This window comes from Botryllus schlosseri, chromosome 1 (assembly GCF_051294905.1).
Source record: "Botryllus schlosseri isolate E-star chromosome 1, Bs_hap1, whole genome shotgun sequence".
Lineage (NCBI taxonomy): Eukaryota > Metazoa > Chordata > Ascidiacea > Stolidobranchia > Styelidae > Botryllus > Botryllus schlosseri.
The window spans coordinates 38,138,002-38,159,220 of NC_137236.1; the positions used below are offsets into that span (position 1 = coordinate 38,138,002).

The following is a 21,219-nucleotide window of genomic DNA, read 5'->3' on the forward strand; positions in this document are numbered from 1 at the left end:
TCAATCTAAAATCACATTGGTTATCCGAATTATGTCATTTGATTTGGCTTTCTAGGACGTTTAGGAACCGAAACCTTTTAAACCTCTACTAGTTGCTGACGATTACCCCTGACGAGTGTCAGCCGAAAATATTCGGGTTCATTTCAATATGAATATATTATTCAATTGGAAACCTTTTAAATAACCCCGAGCACATGCTATTGCGGCAGTAATCATGTAAAAAATGCTATATTAAGACGATAACTTAGGGATATTTTGGTCAAATATATTAGGAAAAACTTCGAGAGAAATTCGATATTTTCTACGAATTTTATCAATATTTGATAAACAGTTATGGAAGCTTTCTCGGGGAGTAAAATTGTCATAGTTCACCCACCCCAGGCCAGGCACACGGAATATCTTCGAGTTGAACACACTGAAAGCGATCTTCACGCTTAGTATGGCCGGCCACCTATTAATCTGCCTGAGAAAATACCTGCATGCCTGCTTTACATGGCATTGATATCTGTCTGAATTGTAGCCTCAGTTTTCTTCCATAATCAATGTTTCACATTTCAGGCTTTCCCGTGGACGATTCCATTTTACCGAAAGGGCCTTCGCCAATTCAGGAAGAAGAGGAAGACAGAACTAGTTCGGGAAAACTTGAGATTTCGAGCCAGAGTTCGGGTACGCCGTGTATTTTTTAAGCTTAGTTGCTCACAGTAGTAAAAGCTTACCGTATTTATTGTTTTCAAATAGTTCAAACTAGTTTCCAGATTCTAAAGTCAAATCAAAATCCTCAATTACTTTTCTTTCATGTCCAAATCCAGTAATAGCTGAGATTTTCAAGCAAATGTAGCTTGCAAATAAATCATAAATCCATATCTGATGTAAATGCGGCCCACACTCTCCATTCCACGCTCATCACTACAACCGGCTCAAGTAGACATCATGGAAGTAGCATTGTAAATTTTTACTCCGGCGCAAGTACATTCAAGCATACAAACTGAAGTAGAAGTAGTACAAGCCGGTGAAAACTGCTTCAGTACTCGAAAAAATTACTTTGCAGGGTTGTAACCAGGTCACAAGTCAAATCTACTATTATAGCTTTGACTCGAGTGGAGCTCGAGTCCGAGTCAGGGTTCAAAGGTTTTGAGTCCGAGTCACAGTGCTGAGATTCGTGTCCGAGTCCAAGTCATTGTGTTCATTGTTCCAGTTAGACGCTGTTCAACTCAGGTTTTGTTTGGGTAATATTGACTGCCTCCCATTCATGATAGGGTAGTTACCCGCGTTTTACGCAGTTTCTGGTCTATTTTACGATAACCAGTACTGATGGACGAATTACCAGCAATGCAGTCTTCGAAGCTGCAACGAAATGCCGGTCTTGGCCGTCCCATTCTCGAGTCATATAACTTGACTACAAGTTGGAGTCAATACAATAATAGCCTCAAGTCGAGTCATTTTACATGTTGTGGAAATTGACTCGAGTCAAGCCGAGTCACCAAGAAATCGCGACTTGAGTCATGACTCCAGTCATCACAATCCTAGTACTTTGTAGAAGTACTTCGTTACTAACCGCGTCTGGTTATATCTTACGGCAAATCCATTTATCCCTCTTGAAAACGCAGCTGAAAAATCGGAAGTGATTCCAGCTGTCAGTTTCAACAAATTCCAAAGCGACAATTCGTCGAAAGGTCAAAGTTCGTCTAGTTCGTCTGGAAGCGAGTACACGGAGCCTCTGATTGGTCAAGAGCTCGACGAATCCGATGCCAAGTTGAAAGATTCGAAAAGTTCGTTTTCTGTTGAATTCCTTTTTTTTCCAACTTTAATAAATTTATCACGTGCTCAGATCTCGTGACGGTATTTCTCTCTCGATCGCGGGGTAGCCACAAATCGGCCTCGTCGAAAGGGAGCTCGTGTGACGTCACAGAAGCGAAGAAAGGTAAATTTCGATTTCACTTTCAATGTTTTCGACATTATAGACTTGAAATTACTTTCAATTTTTAATCTTTTTATAATCAAAAGGTGAAAGTTCGTCGAGCTCGTCAGGCAGCGAGTACACGGAGCCTCTGATTGGCGAGGAGCTCGATAAATCGGGTGCAGCGCTGAAAGATTCGAAAAGTGTGTTTTCTTTCAAATTTCAATCTTTTTTCAACTTTTTTTCAACTGGGTCACGTTTTCAGATCTCGTGTCGGAGTTTCTCTCTCGGTCTCGAAGCAGCCAAAAATCGGCCTCGTCCAAGGGGAGTTCTTGTGACGTCGCGGAGGTGAAGAAAGGTGAATTTCAATTCCAACGCATTCAAATTATATTCTAATTTCTATTGTTTTGTTTTTGTCACAACAAATTTTTAATGAATTATTCCTAACGATTAATTTGTTTCTGTTTTGACAGATTCGCGATCAAGCCTCGATAGTAAAAAGGGCGCACACGGTGAGCAAGGATTTTATGCTACTACTGGCTACTACTACTACTAGCCTGAGCTCGAGACTACCGATTTTCCATAAACTACTTCGAAGTAGTTTTAAGAAATGGACTGCATTTACTTGGGAACAAACAGACATATGGCCAAGTCGTCATGACAATTCCACAATTAAACTTGACGCAAGCATGCATGACCCTAAACCATGGGTGTCAAACATCCAGCCCGCGAAGCAATATTCTCAGTAAATGGAAAACTGCCTAACAGTTTACTGGAATAATGCGCCAAATCTCACTTTTCTCTTATTTCCAATTCGTCACCGAGTCAAGTCCGAGTCCAAGTCATGGTTTTATAGCTCGAATCCGAGACCAAGTCACTGTGTCGACTGCTCAGTTTCAGTTAAAGTCTTGTTAAACTCACTTTTTATAACTCTGTTTGGTGATATCTAGGGCAAGTTTTTGTTGCAGTTAAATCCGTGTGGAAAGTAGCATATATTTTTGAAAAAAGTTGAAAAGTTGCAGAAGTTGCATTTTGCTCGGTTGACAAAAAAAGGTCAATTTTCCGGCTCAGCTTCCGAAATACCCGTGAAAACGTTACTTTGGTGTTGATTTACGGTGTTTCAGTCGAATTTGGCCGTGTATTTCACCAAAATCGAAAATACTTTCATGAAAAATCGAAAAAGTTGCAAAATGTTGCAAAAAGTTGCACTATAAGATTCCTTCAAACAGCTTAAAACAGCATTCTACATATTTTACGAGTATTTAGGAAGCTGCAAAAAAGTTGAAAGTTGCAAAAGTTGCAAAAACTTGCCCTAGTGGTATCTAATTGTTCGTATTTATAATACACTAATTCTAATCACTTTTAGAAGTTTCTGGTCGCATTTTCAAGTGCCAGTACCAATAGACGAGAAATCTCAATAGCGTGGTACTTTACTATTCTGCGAAATTACAATGAAATGTCGGTCTTGGCGGTCAGAGTCGCGAGTCATATGACTTATTTCGAGTCATACGCAATGACTCGAGTCCAAGTCGAGTCATTTCCAGATTTTGAGAAAATGACTCAAGTCAAGTCGTCGTAAAGTCGTGACTCGAGTCGAGTCATGACTCAAGTCATTGCAACCCTGCGTATATCATATAGGCTTGATAATACGGCATTCCATGTAAAAGCGAAAGTATGGATTTGGAAGTAACATATTAGAATCATTTTACTGATTAGAATCAATTTACTGGTCTGGCCCGCAAGCGATCAAAAGGTCTAAATCCGGCCCGCGACCTAAACTATTTCCTGCTTTATAAACCCCAAGTGTGTAGGCCTAATGAAACTAGTTTTGCTGGAAAAATACTGTTACATAAAAGGGGAAGTTATTGAAAAAGTTACATACTTGAGGGATTGGTTCAAGCAGCCAGAACCTACTTGGTTACGGCAAAAAGCACTTGATTAGTGAATGCCGTTAGTTCAGTGGTTCTAAAACTTTTTTTGGAAACGCCCACTTTATTATGGTGGAAAATTTCAAGCCCCCCTTATCGTCATATCACAAAATGCAACCAGAACGCTAGCAATCCCAACAGATAGTTTGATTGTGGGACTGTGGAAGGTTATGACTGTTGATGAGAGAATTGTCAAATATGAAATTCGGACTATACACTGAACAATAACTGTGAAGTGAGGTAAATCAGCGCGAAACAAATATAAGTTGACGGCATCTTCGCGCCACCCTCCCCCCCAGTTTGAGAACCACTACTTTAGTTGTAGTCTTTCTGGATATCGGAAACGAATTTCTTTTTTTTCAGGAATCGACTCCCACAAAAAATCATCTACCAGCAGCTTGGAAAATAGTGAGAAATTTCGGAACGTAGATCCGTTTGCAAAATCGCGTGTTTACCAATATTTTTGCATTTCTGCCTACGTTTAGAGACAGCCAAAACTAAAAGCAAACCCAAGCGGAGAAGTATGGATGTAGCGGAAATATTTCACGAGCATTTCAGCATGCGACATGATGACATAATTAGATGGGACAGTTAAGCATGCGAGTTTATAACCCCGACCATGAAATGAAGCATTTTATGCCTGGCTTTTCCCGAAATATCAAAAAATCGTAGTAGGTGTACTGCAATAAGGCAAAAACCACTCGTTTACGACGAAGATGTAGACGGAACGTCGTTAAGTTCTGCTCGTTCTACTCGAGTACACGTACAATATTTAAAATTAAAGCAACGTAGATAAGGTTTGACCCCAAAACGAAAAATACATAAGTATAAATATTACGAGTCGGTAAAACAAACTTGAGGTATTCCGAAGAAGTAGTACTACTGTCGAAATTCCCATTCGAGTACAATTACAAGTAAAAGTAACTCTTTCCAACAGGGTTTTAACCAAGTCACAAGGTTCCGAGTCACCAGTCAATCTCACTATAATAGTTTGACCCGAGTCGAGTCATTTTCAATTCACCACTGACTCAAGTCCTAGTCCAAGTCAGTGAGTCACTATGTTCATGTTCACTGTTCAGTTTTGAGTTCAATTCGGTTCAAGCCTTCATAATACCGTAATTTTCCTCAGTCTTGACAGTTTCTGGCACTATTTTCCAAGTATCAGGACTGATAGACGAAACGTCAATAATATGGTGACTTTACTATTGTTCGAAGTTACAATGAAATGTCTGTCTTGGCAGTCCTAGTCCCGAGTCACGTGACTTGGTTCGAGTCATGCACAATGTCGTTTTACACATTTGAAAAATTGACTCATGACTCGAGTCATCACAACCCTGCTTTCCAAGTAAAACGCAAGCATTTTAGGCCTGGTTTTGCCTAAAAAACAATACAAGTACAATAGCAGTAGTAAAACAAATAAGCAGAAACCTACCCGCGTACTCCGAAAAATAGGAGCATCGTCTCGAGTACGAGGGAAAGTAGTGGTAGGGCATTCCGCGTATATAGAACGCAAGCATTTCAAGCCTATTTTGCCTTGAAAAACGAAGAAAGCTGCTGTAGAAGTAGCGAAACTACGAAAAATTTCACTTGAATACTCAAAAAAAGTAAAGTTACTTTGTTAATGTGAATATCTTCTCGGCCACATGCAGAATTAGTCGCTGAGTAGCGGAAATATGATTGACCATATTTGAGCACGCGATGTTAAAACCCTCAAATTAACCCTGACTAAAACCATCATTTTAACAGTAGCCTCACCATAACTTTATCTTTGGCTCAACGATTTTGGTATCGATTGTAATGAATCTTGTCGAGCAGTAAGCATTGAATTCACTATTAGCCGTAGTTTAGCATCGACAAATATGTTGCACAAGGTCATTGGTTCCCAATCACTTCCGGCCCCCTTTAATATGTTCGGATTCGAAAAAGAGGGATTAGAAACTGGAAATTTATTCGCCTAAATCCGAACGCTCGTGAATTGACTCCTAAAATGGTCATTTTCCGAGTAGGAAGTCGTAAAACAGGGTTCTGCGTCTTACGTTCCGATGAGTTGACCTTTTTATAGTCAACTCGCGTCTTCACGTGCATTTTTGCCCGTGTTAATTGAATATATCTCCCTTGAAGCTCTAACATTTTCACTTCCTTATCGCCCCTTAGGTATTTTCGCCCCCTTGTTTTACAAAATCTCCCACTCGGGGACAATATCGCCCAGGCTGGGAACCATTGCACAAGGCTACCAATATTTGTGCGACGGAAATTCATGTCAAGTATAGTGATCGAATCGATTTTATCGAGTAGGTACTAAGATGACACGCACCTTTTCCACAAAGAGTAATATTATTACCGATAATTATAGTTTCGATACTTTCTTTTCAATATTGACGCTTTTAAGCCTCGACTGGCCACGTCACAGCATGCATAACATGTGACACCAGGCTGTGTATGTCGATGGAATGGACTTTTGTTTTATGATACCCAATGAAATGATCGCGGTAAAGAAGTACAATATGAATTTTGGTGACTTGCAGCTGAATCGCTGCGCTACTACAGCGGCATTTAAAGGTATATTCAAGTCGTTCGAGTCATTGTAAGTCATTCGTACTCGAGTCCAAATCAGTTAGGCACTTGAATTTCCGCAACCCACATACAGAGGGGGGTCATTAAGAATTACTTCTACTCGCACTATCCACTCAAATGGTTGAGTGTCGCATGTTGTATGTCTACTAGAGTCACTGTTAGTATAAAATTACAATCAGCACGATAATTCCGACACTGTAATTTGAAACAAAGCGATTTGGGATTTCTTTAGATCAATAATATTTTTTGAAGAGACTTGTAGGTAAAATTGAATAATATATTCACATTGACATAAACCTACGCATTTTCGGCTTAATATTGTTTCTGTATTGTTACTTTTTAGTATTGTAATATTTTTTCAATAATATATTTTATATTAGAATGCATTTTCAGGTAGATTCGCAGATTTGAGCTTGGAAGAGCAACGGGAAATGGCCCGCGTCGCATTGCTGCATCTTCCCGAGACTTTCATCGCGGATGACAAATACGTGACCAAGGAAATCAACGTTGTGACGTCGCAGGTAGGTCATGGCTGATTGGTACTAGAGCAGGGGTGGCCAACCTTTTGACCAAGTGACCGCATGCCATTTTCCAAGCTATTGTGCGGGCCACTTGAGCTTTGAAAACCTTTTGTTTGGAGCTAGATTGGGAGACTGTGAACGCAAGACTTGTCTTACTATGTGCAGCAAAATCGTTGACATTTATGTCATGCATTCGTGTTCTATCTGCGCAAAGATAGTTCAGGTAACGCATGAATTCGATCAATAATATCAGTACTTGCATATATTGCGGGTCACATCTGTACCGCGGGGCTCATAGTGGAATGACAAGAGTACATGGCGCCTTGACAGATTTGTGCCAACACTGCTAGCTCGATCATTTTTGGCAAACACTTGATCGCTGACGATTATTCTGGGAGCTCAATCTCGGAGTCGCAAGTGCACCAAAATTTTATATAGGCTACCTTAGTGCGTCCTGACTTGGAGATGACTAGAGCTGAAATTCCGGCCCCGCGGGTAGGACACCACTAGCCTGAGGGATCCAAACGGCCTCGATATATACCGGGACTATTTCGTTTTCTCATAATTGCGAATATTAGTCAAGCTTTTAATAATTTTTGCGGGGGCAAGAAATCTAAGCGCGAGACGCGAAAAAATTCAGGTCAGTGTGTTGATGCTGTTGATTTTTTTACTCGTAAAAATCCTAAATTTCGTTGTCAGACTAGTCAAAATTTTGGTTCACCATAAATTACCCAGCAATTCATTTTTGTAATAATAATAGTAGTTTCGAAAATTATGACTGGGGTCACTCAAAACCTTCCCGGGTCGGCCTGCCCTGTCTGAGAGTAACATCACAGCATTTTCTGTTTACAGGTTATCCAGCAAGAGATAGTTCCGTCGTTGGCGCCGCAAGAAGTGAGAGAGATGGCGGAGAGGAGTGAGGAGGAAAACTCGTCCTCCTCTTCTTCATCTTCCTCTTCACCGGATACGAACAGGAAGAAGTTCAAGAAGAAATGAATTTTTGTTAATTCCTTGTCAAAGTTTATTCGCAATTAATTTTTCAACATCTATTAGTTTTAATTATCGTCGGCACTACGAATAACAGATATCTTTTATACGTAATACCGATTTGCTGTCAACGCAAGGCACAAAATGAGACACGAGTGCAGTTTCCGTGCGGGATGCGATCGTTTTTTTTCACGCAATGAATTAGCGAAAAAAGATCTTTCGATTCAAAAATTAACGGAACTGATATCGAGCCTGCGCCTTCATAAACAAACACACGGATTTTCACCCTAAAAATCGGGCTGCAATGCCACAACGGATCGTTTGCAACGCCAGAGGTTATAAAGATATTAGTCTTATAGGCAGATAAGGTTCTACGGAGGTATTAACGACGTCGGCTAATATGCAATGTACGCATTTTCGTGGAAGTTACTGTTATAGAGCGTTTGTCGTGTCCGATGGCCTGTGAGGGTGTACAGCTAGTCCGTTGTCTACGGATAGCGACATACAAATATACTCATTTACTCAACTGGAAGTATAGCTGATACGAACGTCCTGACGAATGAGTTCTTGACTAGTAGTTCAACAGACGACCATTTGCCTTTTCCAGATATATTGTACGGATAAATCAATCAGTATACGTTTTCTATTACACATAAATCTCATCCTCTCAGTGATCCAATATACGGTATGCACTTGGTTTTATACCAACGGCGAATATAAGTCACGTGATCTGGTAATATTCCATAACGGATAGGAGAGAGAGAGACAGGGCTCTGCACTGTATTGAATTCAAGTAAAAGTTATATAAAAATAAACGTACGACGGTGCGTTTCAAATACAATAAGCTATTGCATATGTCTAGCTAGGCGAATATGAAACTATAGGGAGAAGGGGGTGACTGAGGCATTTGGCACCCAGCCTGTTTATCCTTGGAACTATATGTCCCTATGGGCAGTGGTGGCTTTTGGGGTGGGCGAGGTGGGCGGTCGCCCGGGGCCCCCCTGGTCGAAGGGGCCCCCCCTATTCGGATTATTCGCGTTTTTAAGGATAATAACGAATAAACATGGAAATCCGTGTACGAAGCAAGAATATGATTCCGTACGGATGTGTCAATCATCATCAAATCTCTGCATTTGTTAGAAAAGTCCCGTATCCCGATGATCATCACGTCTCTGCATGCGATAGAATTACTTAGTCTTGATGTAGTCTATCCTTAGACACATACAATAATAGACATAGCCGAATCCAGCAGCTCAACCTTACCGCGGGAAAGGGGGGTCTGGGGGGCGGAGCCCCCCATAAGTTACGGTTAGATAGCCTACTTATAGGCCTCCCCCCCGGTAAGTCTCGCCCAGGGCCCCCCCGTTCGTAAGGCCACCACTGCCTATAGGACAAGACTACAAATCTCGTCATGTACTGTGATATGTGCATTTATGCAAGTAACAATATTTGTGACCAAATTCATTCATAAACTTTGAAACTGTTATGCGACCGGCGATTTATACACTTTCGATCCGTATCTCTTCCTGCAAGTCCGGTGCAGTCGTCACCTTTGGCGGAAGCAGACTGCGCTATTAGAACTGGTAGCTACTGTCGTTGGATACAATTATCCGAGTATTCCATGCAAACTGCAGGATATAGGAAGAAAATTATTTCGTGTTTAGTATCCGCTATAGGTCCAATGCCACATTCAGCTTATCTAGTGTAACTTGAAACTTATATACGCTGTATAATTTGGATCAAGAAGAAGCAGATCTTACGGATAGCGGGCATAATGATGAAGATTTTGTAATCGAAGATGATTCAGAAAGTAGAGTAGGCTAGTCGATCAACACAAGGTAAATGAGCTGACATGGGCTCTGGGCTTTGGGTCTTGGAATAGAAATATTCGCAACATTACAAGCATCCTTGCGAATTGAGAAAAGATTACTTGGCAAGAGAGAGAGAGAAGATATCTCACATTCGATCATGAGAAACGGTGTTTTTATCGTAGGGCTACTTTCGGTAACTTGTGCATTGCTGGGATACTGGCAGTGGCACGATATTGTTACCATGGGCTGCTGGAGGAGTTAGGAATCCCGATTTACAACTCAAGTGAATGGCAAAAGTCTATTGGTATAGCTCATAAAGCAGTGGTCGGGAACCTATGGCTCGCGAGCCATATATGGCTCTTTTGGGTGTAAGATATGGCTCTTTGCCAAATGTTTATTTTTGTACTGAATTGATCAATATTGCAGCGACTTGTTGGTAAATTTTCATCACGGCTAAAATAACTATGATCGTGGCAGTATAAACACGTCTTTGAGAGGTAAAGACAATGCCGTCTTCACGTTTAGGGGCTCGGACCCCCTCTTTTCAAAATCATAAAATTTAGGTTACTGTCACGCCAGCGGCCAATATCACTCGCGAATTCTATGTACCGACTCGAAAAATTGAACTGTGCGATACGTTGATTAATCAAAGAGCATTAGACATGGCGACGACCATTTCGAAACGAAGTTTTCAAATACCCATTCTGTTCCTGATCTACGGTGCGAAATGAACTGTTGTGGATGTGACATTCACAATTAAAAACTGAATTACAAACAACGCCATAGTTATCCACGAACGTGATTGGTAAGTATAGCTCTGTGTAGTACCGGCGATAAAATGTATGCGTGTCGCGCAGCGTTATGTTACCGCCGAATACTTTGAGAATTGAGAAGTCTATACGCATTTAGATTTTCGGAATCAGTGTGACACTGTGACAGTCACATTCGATTAATATCAGTTATAACGAATTCTAAGCTACTTACGATGAATTGCGTTATCAATGGTGAGGCTTGGCCCGTCTGTGACTTACCTCTCGCTTCGAGCTTTATTTTCGAACAATAAATTCCAGTTTTTACAGAGAAAATATGGCGCACACGAGGAATCCCATGTAGTGAGTTCGAATTATTGCTACTATGACGTCACAAATTTTCAATTGTGACGTAACTGTTGATTGGCATGTATGGCTCTTTGGAAGTTGAGATGGAAAAAATAGGGCCAATATGGCTCTTCGGACATAAAAGGTTCCCGACCACTGTCATAAAGGATCCTAAAGTGTGGCATTGTCAAAAATAGTAACGTCTTAGGCGCGGTAGCAATTGCACTTTCAGTTAGTCTTCGTGAATGATACAGAAACATTGAATTGTTTCCCGATTGGATTATATGTGTCACATTTGAAATATTGTGTTTTCTTGTGACCAGACAATAAAAATGCACAATGGGACATGCACATGTAACCCTGATACACATGTGCGAATTCCAGATGTTATGTCGGACAGCAGACATTCAAAAAGGCTTGAGTATCTAAATAATTTCACGGAAAACCTTGGCATAGTCAGCGATGGACAAGGACAAAGTGTCGCCCAATATATGAAGATGATGGAGGGTATATACGATACCAGAGTAGATTGGAGCTTACGTAGGCTATGTTAGCTGACTATTGCTCTGTTATCAAACGAGACAATCCACTGAATTATGAGTTATTAGCGGAAATGTGGACCCTGAAACCAGGGTTATATAGTTCTAAATATCCCTGCCTGAAACTCACACATTATTTGTCCTGCAGAAGCAATATCAGTTTAAATCAGCCAAAGAAAGCTATAGTCTATATTAGGCCTATTTTCGACTGCATGTGGCTTTTGCGAAGTTTTATACAATAAACACAAAATATTAAAAGTAGTCGTCTTATGTGGGTTATGAGACAATGTGGTGGGTGTCCAACCCAAAAACTTGACGTGATAGAGAGAAACGGAAGTCATTTTTGAATTCAGCGCCCAAAAGTTAGACAAAATTAATTGTCTGATCAAAGTCAACAAAAATTGGGTTGACCAGTGTAATATACGCTCCTTCCCACTGAGGTCAACTTATAAACTAGAGAAACATGAGTATTCTATTGCTCGATTCCCGATAACACAATCACTCAGGTAGGCCTACTCGAAGTTTGTTTCCCAAGCGGTGCGGGGAATATTTTTATTTTATTTGCTTCATCAATCTGCTGAACTAAATATTAAAGTTTCAACCAGTCAATATAATACAAGATTGTGATACAAATCAACAGATAGGAAGGTTCCGAAACGACTTTGGAGTAATCTTTGAAATCAGACACCCACCTTTGCATAGGTGAAGTAAAGAGAGGAGCCATACACACCCGGGCTGCGGAGTCGGTAAATTTTACCACCGACTCCCACTCCGACTCCGACTCCACATATTTTCAATGGACCGACTGCGACTCCGACTCCGACGTCTTTAAACGTACCGACTCCGGCTCCGACTCCAGCTCCTGAGTCTTTAAACTTACCGACTCCAACTCCGACTCCGATTCCGACTCCAACCCTGACTCCAACAGTATTACCAATTTACTTCGAAAATTTTATGCCACATGGACGGATAAATGACTATCATATACCTATTAGATCTATGCAAACATAGGATTAACGATGGCATGTGAAATTGTTTCATTGTGGCACAGCTCGAATTATTCACTATGTATGAAATATTTGCTTTTTTCATATTTTATCAGTTTTTATAACATGAACTATAACATAATATGTATGAATCATTCAAACACGGCATATATCCCACCCTGTATAATTAAAATATAGATAACACCATAGTGTCCTATATGGTGTCGACACAAGCAAATCTCACGGCTCAGTGAAATTGTATCACGTCACAATTTCCATTTGGCTACAGGCAATTTGACGGTCATTTTTGACCAGCTTGCCGAGCATTAAATTTGGTAAAACGTGTATCAATCGAAAGCTGACTCTGCACTGATGACGAAAATATAAATTTTATTCCGCTCGTGGCCCTGGAACTCCCACAATCAGCCTCGAATTTTTCATTGTTATGGAGATTGGCATTGGGACGCAACAATGCTGTCTGGCGAAACGAGAGAGTAACGAGAGTTGTCTCGTGGCCGGCCACAGTGAATTTCATGGCCGGCCATATGAATTCATCGTGGCCGGCCACGAGTTTATGGCCAGTTCGTGATTTTGGCGCATCTAGTTGTATCAAAATCCTCCATTTGCATCCAATCTGACTATACCCAAGTATAGATCTTCTCCATCTGCACTACGAACTTGCTGGCGGATTGGTTTGTAGACGAATTCCACTAACATTGCACGTAGGGGAGATGTGGTACTGATGGATCAAAAATTGGAAAATGATCGCTGGCCCCAAAATGTTCAGCCGAAAACAGCAGATCTTTTGCTGGCTCAGCACTTTGATACAAGCTCTACCTATCGCGCCCATATACATGAATATCCGTCTTTTCGAAAAATATTTATGGACGTTTAAAATTTGTTGCTCGAACGTGTCATCGGTCCTCACCCGGTGGGTCCAATGGCACACGACCCGGGGACCTATCAGGGTTGTAACCAAGTCACATTGTTCCGAATCACGAGTCAATCTTACTTTTTTGGTTTTGACTCGAGTCAAGTCGAGTCATTTTCAATTCATCACCGAGTCGAGTCCGAGTCCAAGTCACCGTTTAAAGGCTCAAGTCCGAGTCATGGTGCTATGACTCGAGTCGAGTCCAAGTCACAGTATTGAAGTCATGTTCAACTCATGTTTTCAATCCTGAATTAGCTTATACCTTATAGAGAATCAACGAATTCATTCTACATCTACATGCTATCTGATATAGAACCAACGAATTCACGTCTAGATACCAGCTGATAGAGAATCAACAGATGCATGTTTATGTAGACGTACAGTTTTTCTTTCACATTGTCAGGTGGTTGACTGAAAAAAGGTCAGCTTTCCTGCTCAGCCCCGGAGCGTTACTAATATGAGAGGAAAGTTTGGATTAACTACAAATAGAGATTTTCGAATTTTATCGGCCACCTCATGATATTGTTATATTGTGTAAAAATATGATTCATAGCAAATTTGGCTCAATTCCAACTAGAAAAAGCGAATTTATTAGAGTGGAATATTTTGGATATGAAAAAATAGTCGGCTTACTACTAGCATGTAATTATATTATATGAAATAATTTCTCACCAAAAACACTCCCTTTATTTTCAAATATAGAATTTTCTCCTTTCATATCATTGATTCTACTTTTTAAAATTAAGCCAGATTCAGTGTTTTTTTTATGCAACATAACAATTTTACCAAGTAGCCACCCAGTAAAATAAATAAGAAGTTATTTTTTCAGAACAACCCTATTGTAAAAAAATCACACAACATTAGGCATTCATTATTACTCACGTGCACAATGCACATACCTAACAAAACGTCAAATGGATGGAGTGTATTGTGTGTTTTCACTGACAGCAGATCAAATCAATGATGAGTTACAATTCAAAAATACTAAAGTGGAAAGGAGATCCTCATATATGTTATAGCGGCATGACCTTAGAATAAATCCACATCTACTGAAACACGTTCCGCTGGTGCACTAGATACAGGAATTGACAAGCATTTTTGAACCACATTGAAGAGCACTGGATACTCATTATTTCTGATCGCCCAATAATGCAAAGAATCATCGCCTTCAAATCTACACATGAGCTTATCAGTCTCTTCCAAGTACTTGACCATCTGAGTCATTTCATTGCCTCTAATTGAACTTTGCTTCGATTGCTCGCTTGTACAATTGAAAAGTATCGAGTACTTTTATTGCGGAGGATCTATTACCTCTTCATCACAGGATAATTTTGTACAATGCTTTGCTCCTATATGTGCCATTGTCTGTTTATTTTACGGCGGCATATCTGATATCAGACGAGTGCAACGAAAGCAGTGGCGTCAAATAGCGATATTGGCAGAATTCGTCATATGCGTTGATCTAGCCAGTACGATTCGCAAATTTCTTCATCTTCAAGTCATATAAAATGTGCCGAGTCAATGACTTGGGTCGAGTCACGCGTAATGACTCGAGTACAAGTCGAGTCAATCCAAATATTGACTCGAGTCGAGTCGAGTCATTTTCCATTTTCAAGAAAATGACTCGAGTCAAGTCGAGTCACCAAAAATTCGTGACTAGAGTCTGACTCGAGTCGAGTTATGACTCGAGTCATTACAACCCTGGGACCTATGACACATATACCCTAAAAAACTCAGATGTGACAACTTTTCTTGCTCAGTATTATAATCTAAGCTACAGTAAGCCAAAAAAGAATGTTTGGTCGCAACCGTCAAAAAATAGAATAAATATTAACTCAAATGTCGTCATAAAATCACGTTTCGATTTAGGCTCGGACTTATAAATTTGAGGGTACATTAGGGTTGCCATACGTCCGGAATTTCCCGGACATGTCCGGAATTTCACTGTTCAAAGTAGCGTCTGGGAGGAATTTATAAAATAGGCCAAATGTCCGGAATTTTTACGTAGGTTCATAATTTTTTCGTAAATCAACATAAAAACATTATTTTGGGGAATATTTATGCCAGGGTTGTAACCAAGTCATTAGGCTCCGAGTCACAAGTCAATCTCAGTTTTTTAGTTCTGACTCGAGTCAAGTCGAGTCATTTTCAATTCACCACCGAGTCCAGTCCGAGTCCAAGTCACCGAGGAGAGGTTCGAGTCCGAGTCATGGTAGTATGACTCGAGTCAAGTCCAAGTCATTATGTTGACTTCCCAGTTTACAGTTAAAGGCTTGGTAAATCCACTTTTTATGACTCTGTTTGGTGATATCGAATGGTTCGCATTTATAATATACTATTTTTTGTCATTTTTAGCAGTTTCTGGGCGTGTTTTCAAGTACCAGTACCAACAGACGAAATCCTAATAGTGTGATTACTGTACTATTCCTCGAAATTACAATGAAACGTCGGTCTTGGCCTCCTGAGTCTCGAGTCATATGACTTGGTTCGAGTCATGCACAATGACTCGAGTCCAAGTCGAGTAAATACACAAATTGACTCGAGTCGAGTCGAGTCATTTCCGTATTTTGAGAAAATGACTTGAGTCAAGTCGAATCATCTGAAGAACGTGACTCATCGAGTCGGACTCGAGTCGAGTCATGACTCGAGTCATTACGCCCTGATTTATGCTGATACACGACATTTTTCTTCGCGCCGCGCGCGATTCAATATCACATTTATTGATTGTAATATGGGCACTACCACCCTCGCCAAAACTGCAATAAAATATGAAGAAAAAACGACCTTCATTTACTGGAATAAGTTTAATCGCAATTATACGAGAACGGTATATTCCTTAAAATCGTTCAGGCAGTATAAATTCTTCATTCAAAGATAGTGGTTCCAAACGTGGGGGTCGTTTGCCTTTATTCTGGGGTTCGTGAACATGCTGAACGCAATCAGCTTCCAAAATAGCCCGCGAGTAAGTGTGGGCAAAGGTGCTGACTTCTTTTAGTAATCAGCTCGTCAAATTTTGATCTGGGCCACGGAACATTTTCAAATTGGAGATGGAGTCGCGACCATAAAAGGTTGGCTTAAGGCTGATGAACAATCTTATCGATGGGACATGAACAATGTTCATTGAACATGATTTAACGATGTACAATTACGCTCCCTGTATTTTCGAATTCATCATCCTCCACCAGCTCTACCGCTAACTCTGATCATGCGGGCGGAGAGTAGTAACTATATACTAATATATGGAACAACCAATATTATTGACAGAATTCATTCAAAAAATCATAGGTAAGAATCATACAGCAACGACCCCCCTCCCACCCCACCCACCCGAAAGTGGCATCGATTGCCCTACGGTGGGCTCAAAAACATTGTTTATTTGGGCGGGAAGGGGATGGAAAAAAATGGTTTCGGTCCCGGTTACACAACACACAGCCACATAGGCTACTCCTGAACCGAATCGTGACCACCTCTGGTCTGTGAGTAAAGCTTTTGCTAGTGTGACTTCACAGCTCATATTGAAGTCCAGTAGTGGGCGCTAAAGAGTGTCCGGAATTTGGATCACAGAAATATGGTAACCCTAGGTTAAGGTCGCCAGGACAGGAACATTCGACGTCAGTCATTGAGGCACCTACGGACAATTAAACACATATGTATTAGAGGTCGACCGATATTGACTTTTGCAGCCGATACCGATACCGATTATCGACACACTCACAAGGCCGATAACCGATATCATAGGCCGATATTAATATGGAAGGAGCAGAGTACCATTTCGCTAAATATATTATATATTAGGCAAGATGGCACTTGTATATGCCACAGAAAACTGAACAACAAACGAGAAAACTGAAATTGAAAAGAATTATTGCCCAATTGTGCTCATTCGATGAAATTTGGGATAAGCCAAAAAGCAAAATATGATACAGAATTGCAGATCAGTCCAGAAAAGGTAGATTGTAATGCAGGAAGCATAGTTTCTCTGCATGCTCACCCATCTAAACTCGTCCTGCAAGGGTAAATCTGTCATATATCGCCCTTTGCGTCGTCGATTTCTTGAGATTGAGAACTACGGAGCATTGAATTTTCGAAATTTTTGATTTTTTTTAAATATAAAATATCGGCCGCAATATCGGCCTTCATAGGCCGATATTGGTAAATCGGGAAAGCTCTAAATATCGGCCTCGATAATCGGCCATGTCGATAATCGGTCGACCTCTAATATGTATATATATCGAAGTTTTCGGTCAGCACGAGGGCATTCCTTTTCGGCCAAGGTCTTCTCGCTGCTGATCGTTCTGGCACACTTCTCGGAGTCGCATGTTACATGGCCTCTAACTTCATATGTATTGGTGCGTCGTGACGCAGTAATGGCCGACGCCGAAGTCTCCCATTTCCATAAATCATGCGTATTTTTGTTGGGTGACGGGGCCCCCAACATCAAGATACATGAAAATATTAAATCGCGCCCAGCGCGAAAATTTTTTGAAGAAGTCGCATTAATTTCTGAAAAATTACTCTATCATTCATGTTAATCCACGAAATAATTTTGAGCTTCCTTCTATTTCGGGCCCCCTACCCCCAATTGGGGGGTTTGAGGTGCGGTAGTTACGGTCCCGACTCCAATATAGCCGTTTTAACGTGGCATCGCCCCCTGGGGGGCGATATCGCCCACGTTGAGAACCACTGAGCTATACGAAACAAGTAAAACCATAATTTTCCATGTATAAATACGCACATTTTAACCCATTTTTGTCCTAAAATCGGGGGGTGCGTAGGATACATGGGCATAACATTTTTGAAAAAATTTCCCTCAGAATAAAACTTGAAATCACACCTTTCTTCTTGTTTGCTGTCAATCGCACATCACATTCAGCCATGCTGCATGAGCAGTAATTTGTATTATCAGTGTTGCGTGCGGCCAATTAGCGAGATTCGCTTGCGCCGTGCTGACAGCATGCGATCTCCTGCTGAGTTTGTTCACAGCGAAATTGGGTCATTGATTGCTGTAAGACCGCGCTATTCTCGTTGGCTTGATTCAGCATATCGCTACAAGAATAGGCCTGAATAATCGCATCTACAACAGACCAGGTGCGCTTGATATCATCGCTGGCCTAAACAATCGCATCTACAGTAGGCCTAGTGCGCACGATATAATCGTTGACCTGAGCAATCACATCTGCAATAGGCCCGGTGCGCAAGATATCGTCGCCGGCCTGAACTATCGCGCCTTGGCCTCGCATACTTCAGCTCCTATCCCTCCATCGTTTAGAGACAATGTCGATAAGTGTATAATGATTACATTGATCAGCGATGGTTATGTCATGATGGTTAAACAGATGACAGCGAATCGCCCGTATCATACATGGGTACAGGCTTTTTTTTCCAGTTTGACATGTCATTTCAAGGGTGCGTATTATACATGGAAAATTGCAGTGTATATATTTAAAAAAAAGTTCAAAATTTCAGTCTTATTTTGAGCAGTCAGTCATATATTGATATTTGGAGTTAATAAACGTCATGTTTTTCAATTCCAATTGATTCAGTTCTTCGTCTTCTGGTTGCAGTTGTTTATGTAGCAGTGTTGGGATGACTCGAGTCATGACTTGACTCGAGTCCGACTCGAGTCACCTTTTTCGCATGACTCGACTTGACTCGAGTCACTTGGCAAAAATGACTTGACTTGACTTGACTCGGCGCTTCAAAAATGCGGATTGACTCGTGACTCGAAGTAAATTTTACGAGTCAATTTCAAGTCATCAAGTAATCGGTGTCAATAAAAATCACTGTTTCTTGCATATGTTCGGATTGTTCGCGAAACGCTGACGTAACCCGTAAGGGTGACCATTCAGTAAATAATGGTCGTGAGTTTTACTGAGAGTCCATTGTTCTCTCACAAATAAATTGACCGCAAACGAAGTGATCGAAGCTTACAGTTAACGTTATCTTAAACTAGTATAGTAAAGTAATTTAATAGCAAAATGTCTATTTCTGTTCTCTGTTCTTACCTTAACCAAACCACATGTTTTATTGAAATTGAATTCGAATATAGTTTATATAGTTCTGAACCATTGGCGTAGGCTCGAATTGTATATGTATTTGTAAATGGGTAATGTATTGCATATTATCAATTCGTTTCTCTATTCTCTATTTTGGCGGGTAACTATATAAACTGTGGCTAGGCAATTGCGTAGTTTACCAGTTCTACTTATATGTGAGTGATAAAGCGTCTTCTTGTGTGTATATTTAACTCTATATTCGCTCATCGGTTCGGAAACAATGACCACTCAAACTGTATTTCAGACTGCTAGCAAATTGCAATGACGTAATCATGCCTCATAAATACTTCGAAAAGGCAACTTGACTTGAAATGTGACTTGACTCGTGACTTGACTTGACTTGACTCGACTTGACTCGAGTCACCTGCAAAAATTGAGTGACTTGACTTGACTCGAGTCATCTTTGAAAATCGATCGACTTGACTTGAGTCAAAATGTGCAATGACTCGAAATGACTCGTGACTCGAAGGTAGTGACTTGATCCCAACACTGTTATGTAGTAGTAGGTCTTCTGATTGTTGTAGTTGTGGCCGTTGGTTTAGCTGTAGTCGCAGTTCTTCTCCATTGTAACCATTTTATAGCCGTTGGTTGTTTTGTAGTGTGCGTCTGTCTGCGTGTAATTGTTATGTTCTTGATCTTGTTTGAACAATAACTCAATACGACGAGGTTGCAATATGAAATCAGTATATTAACAGCAGAATAACTTAGGACAGGCGACACGATCCAGAGTGCAGTTAAACGAAAGAGCACGAGACAACAGAACACAGGGTATAAATACGAAGCACGACACACGAGGAAATAATGATTGGCGGTAATTACTAATCCTAGACAAATTAGAGATAAACGACACCAACGTAAAATGCACGAACATAACAGTAATTTGTTTAGGTCTTGTTATTTTCTTGGTCACGGCTATAGTGTATTGTGTGGTAGTTGTCCGAGGGGTGGTTTTTGGCGCTGGCTTTGCTCCCCGTTAGGTAAGACGTGTGAATTGCTTTGTTGTGATGGGTGGCGATACTGTCGTTGTCGCATCTGTTAACACAAGGTCGTTGTGAGCCTACCATATTTAAGACAACATACGTCTACATATGCCTACATATCTGCCCTCAGACTTGGGCAACTGGACGATTCAAGTTGTCCGATTAGACTGGTAGAACGAAATGTTGGTGATCTCTAATTCTCAAAATACGGAAATGACTCGACTCGAGTCAATTGTGTATTGACTCGACTTGGACTCAAGTCATTGCGCATGACTCGGACCAAGTCATATGACTCGAGACTCGGACGGTCAAGACCGACATTTCATTGTAATTTCGAAAAATAGTAATAGAGCCAGACTATTGGGATTTCGTCTATTGGTACTGGTACTTGAAAATGCGACCAGAAACTGCTTAAAGTGAGGAACATTATTATATTATAAATTCGAACCATTCGATATCACCAAACAGAGTTATAAAAAGTGGGTTTAACAAGACTTTAACTGGAAACTTAGCAGTCAACACAACGACTCGGACTCGGGTCATAATACCATGACTCGGACCCGACCCGCTGATCGCTGACTTGCACTCGGACTTGACTCGGTGGTAAATTGAAAATGACTCGACTTAACTCAAGTCAAAACTATAAAATTGAGATTGACTTGTGACTCGGAGCCTTGTGACTTAATTAAAACCCTGATATTGCAGAACTTAAATTTTACTGGGCATACCGTCAAATGTTCAATCATGTTTTTCTCTGTAAAATTTTGTTATATCGCTTCATTATCAACCAGAAAATTAGTATGAAATTATCCCCGTAAATGACTCACTCCTGGCGTTTTTGAAAGCCAACATCCAGATTTATATTTGGCTATGATTCTAATTCAAATATAATTTGGAAAAAACTGTGTAGGT

The 21,219-nt window shown here is 40.6% G+C and overlaps 2 protein-coding genes and 1 long non-coding RNA gene across 11 annotated transcripts in view; 2 read left to right on the top strand and 1 right to left on the bottom strand.

The window, feature by feature from the left end:
• Positions 1-8,021, top strand: part of LOC145449113 (uncharacterized) — a 38,024-nt gene extending 30,003 nt beyond the window's left edge. Inside the window, exons 37-46 of the mRNA XM_080327591.1 lie at positions 559-666; positions 1,608-1,769; positions 1,829-1,921; positions 2,005-2,100; positions 2,163-2,255; positions 2,371-2,409; positions 4,189-4,233; positions 4,311-4,346; positions 6,793-6,920; positions 7,773-8,021. Coding sequence (XP_080183717.1) covers positions 559-666; positions 1,608-1,769; positions 1,829-1,921; positions 2,005-2,100; positions 2,163-2,255; positions 2,371-2,409; positions 4,189-4,233; positions 4,311-4,346; positions 6,793-6,920; positions 7,773-7,916 — 944 coding nt within the window. The 3' untranslated portion in view covers positions 7,917-8,021. The remainder of the gene's footprint in view (positions 1-558; positions 667-1,607; positions 1,770-1,828; positions 1,922-2,004; positions 2,101-2,162; positions 2,256-2,370; positions 2,410-4,188; positions 4,234-4,310; positions 4,347-6,792; positions 6,921-7,772) is intronic.
• Positions 8,022-18,535: 10,514 nt separating this feature from the next.
• The window catches only part of LOC145449156 (astacin-like metalloendopeptidase), a 28,674-nt gene continuing 25,990 nt past the window's right edge, over positions 18,536-21,219 (bottom strand). For 6 of the 9 annotated variants that reach the window (XM_080327647.1, XM_080327640.1, XM_080327667.1 and 3 more), the window contains one exon: positions 19,995-20,359. In XM_080327647.1, the coding sequence (XP_080183773.1) occupies positions 20,301-20,359 (59 nt within the window). In that variant the 3' untranslated portion in view covers positions 19,995-20,300. Of the gene's footprint in view, positions 18,844-19,819; positions 19,938-19,994; positions 20,360-21,219 lie in introns of those variants that run through there. The other 3 variants (XR_013918162.1, XR_013918164.1, XM_080327675.1) reach the window with 3 other exon arrangements.
• On the top strand, positions 18,714-20,138 carry LOC145449204 (uncharacterized). Its single transcript, XR_013918171.1, has 2 exons — positions 18,714-18,843; positions 19,828-20,138. It is a non-coding gene; the product is annotated as an uncharacterized LOC145449204 (long non-coding RNA).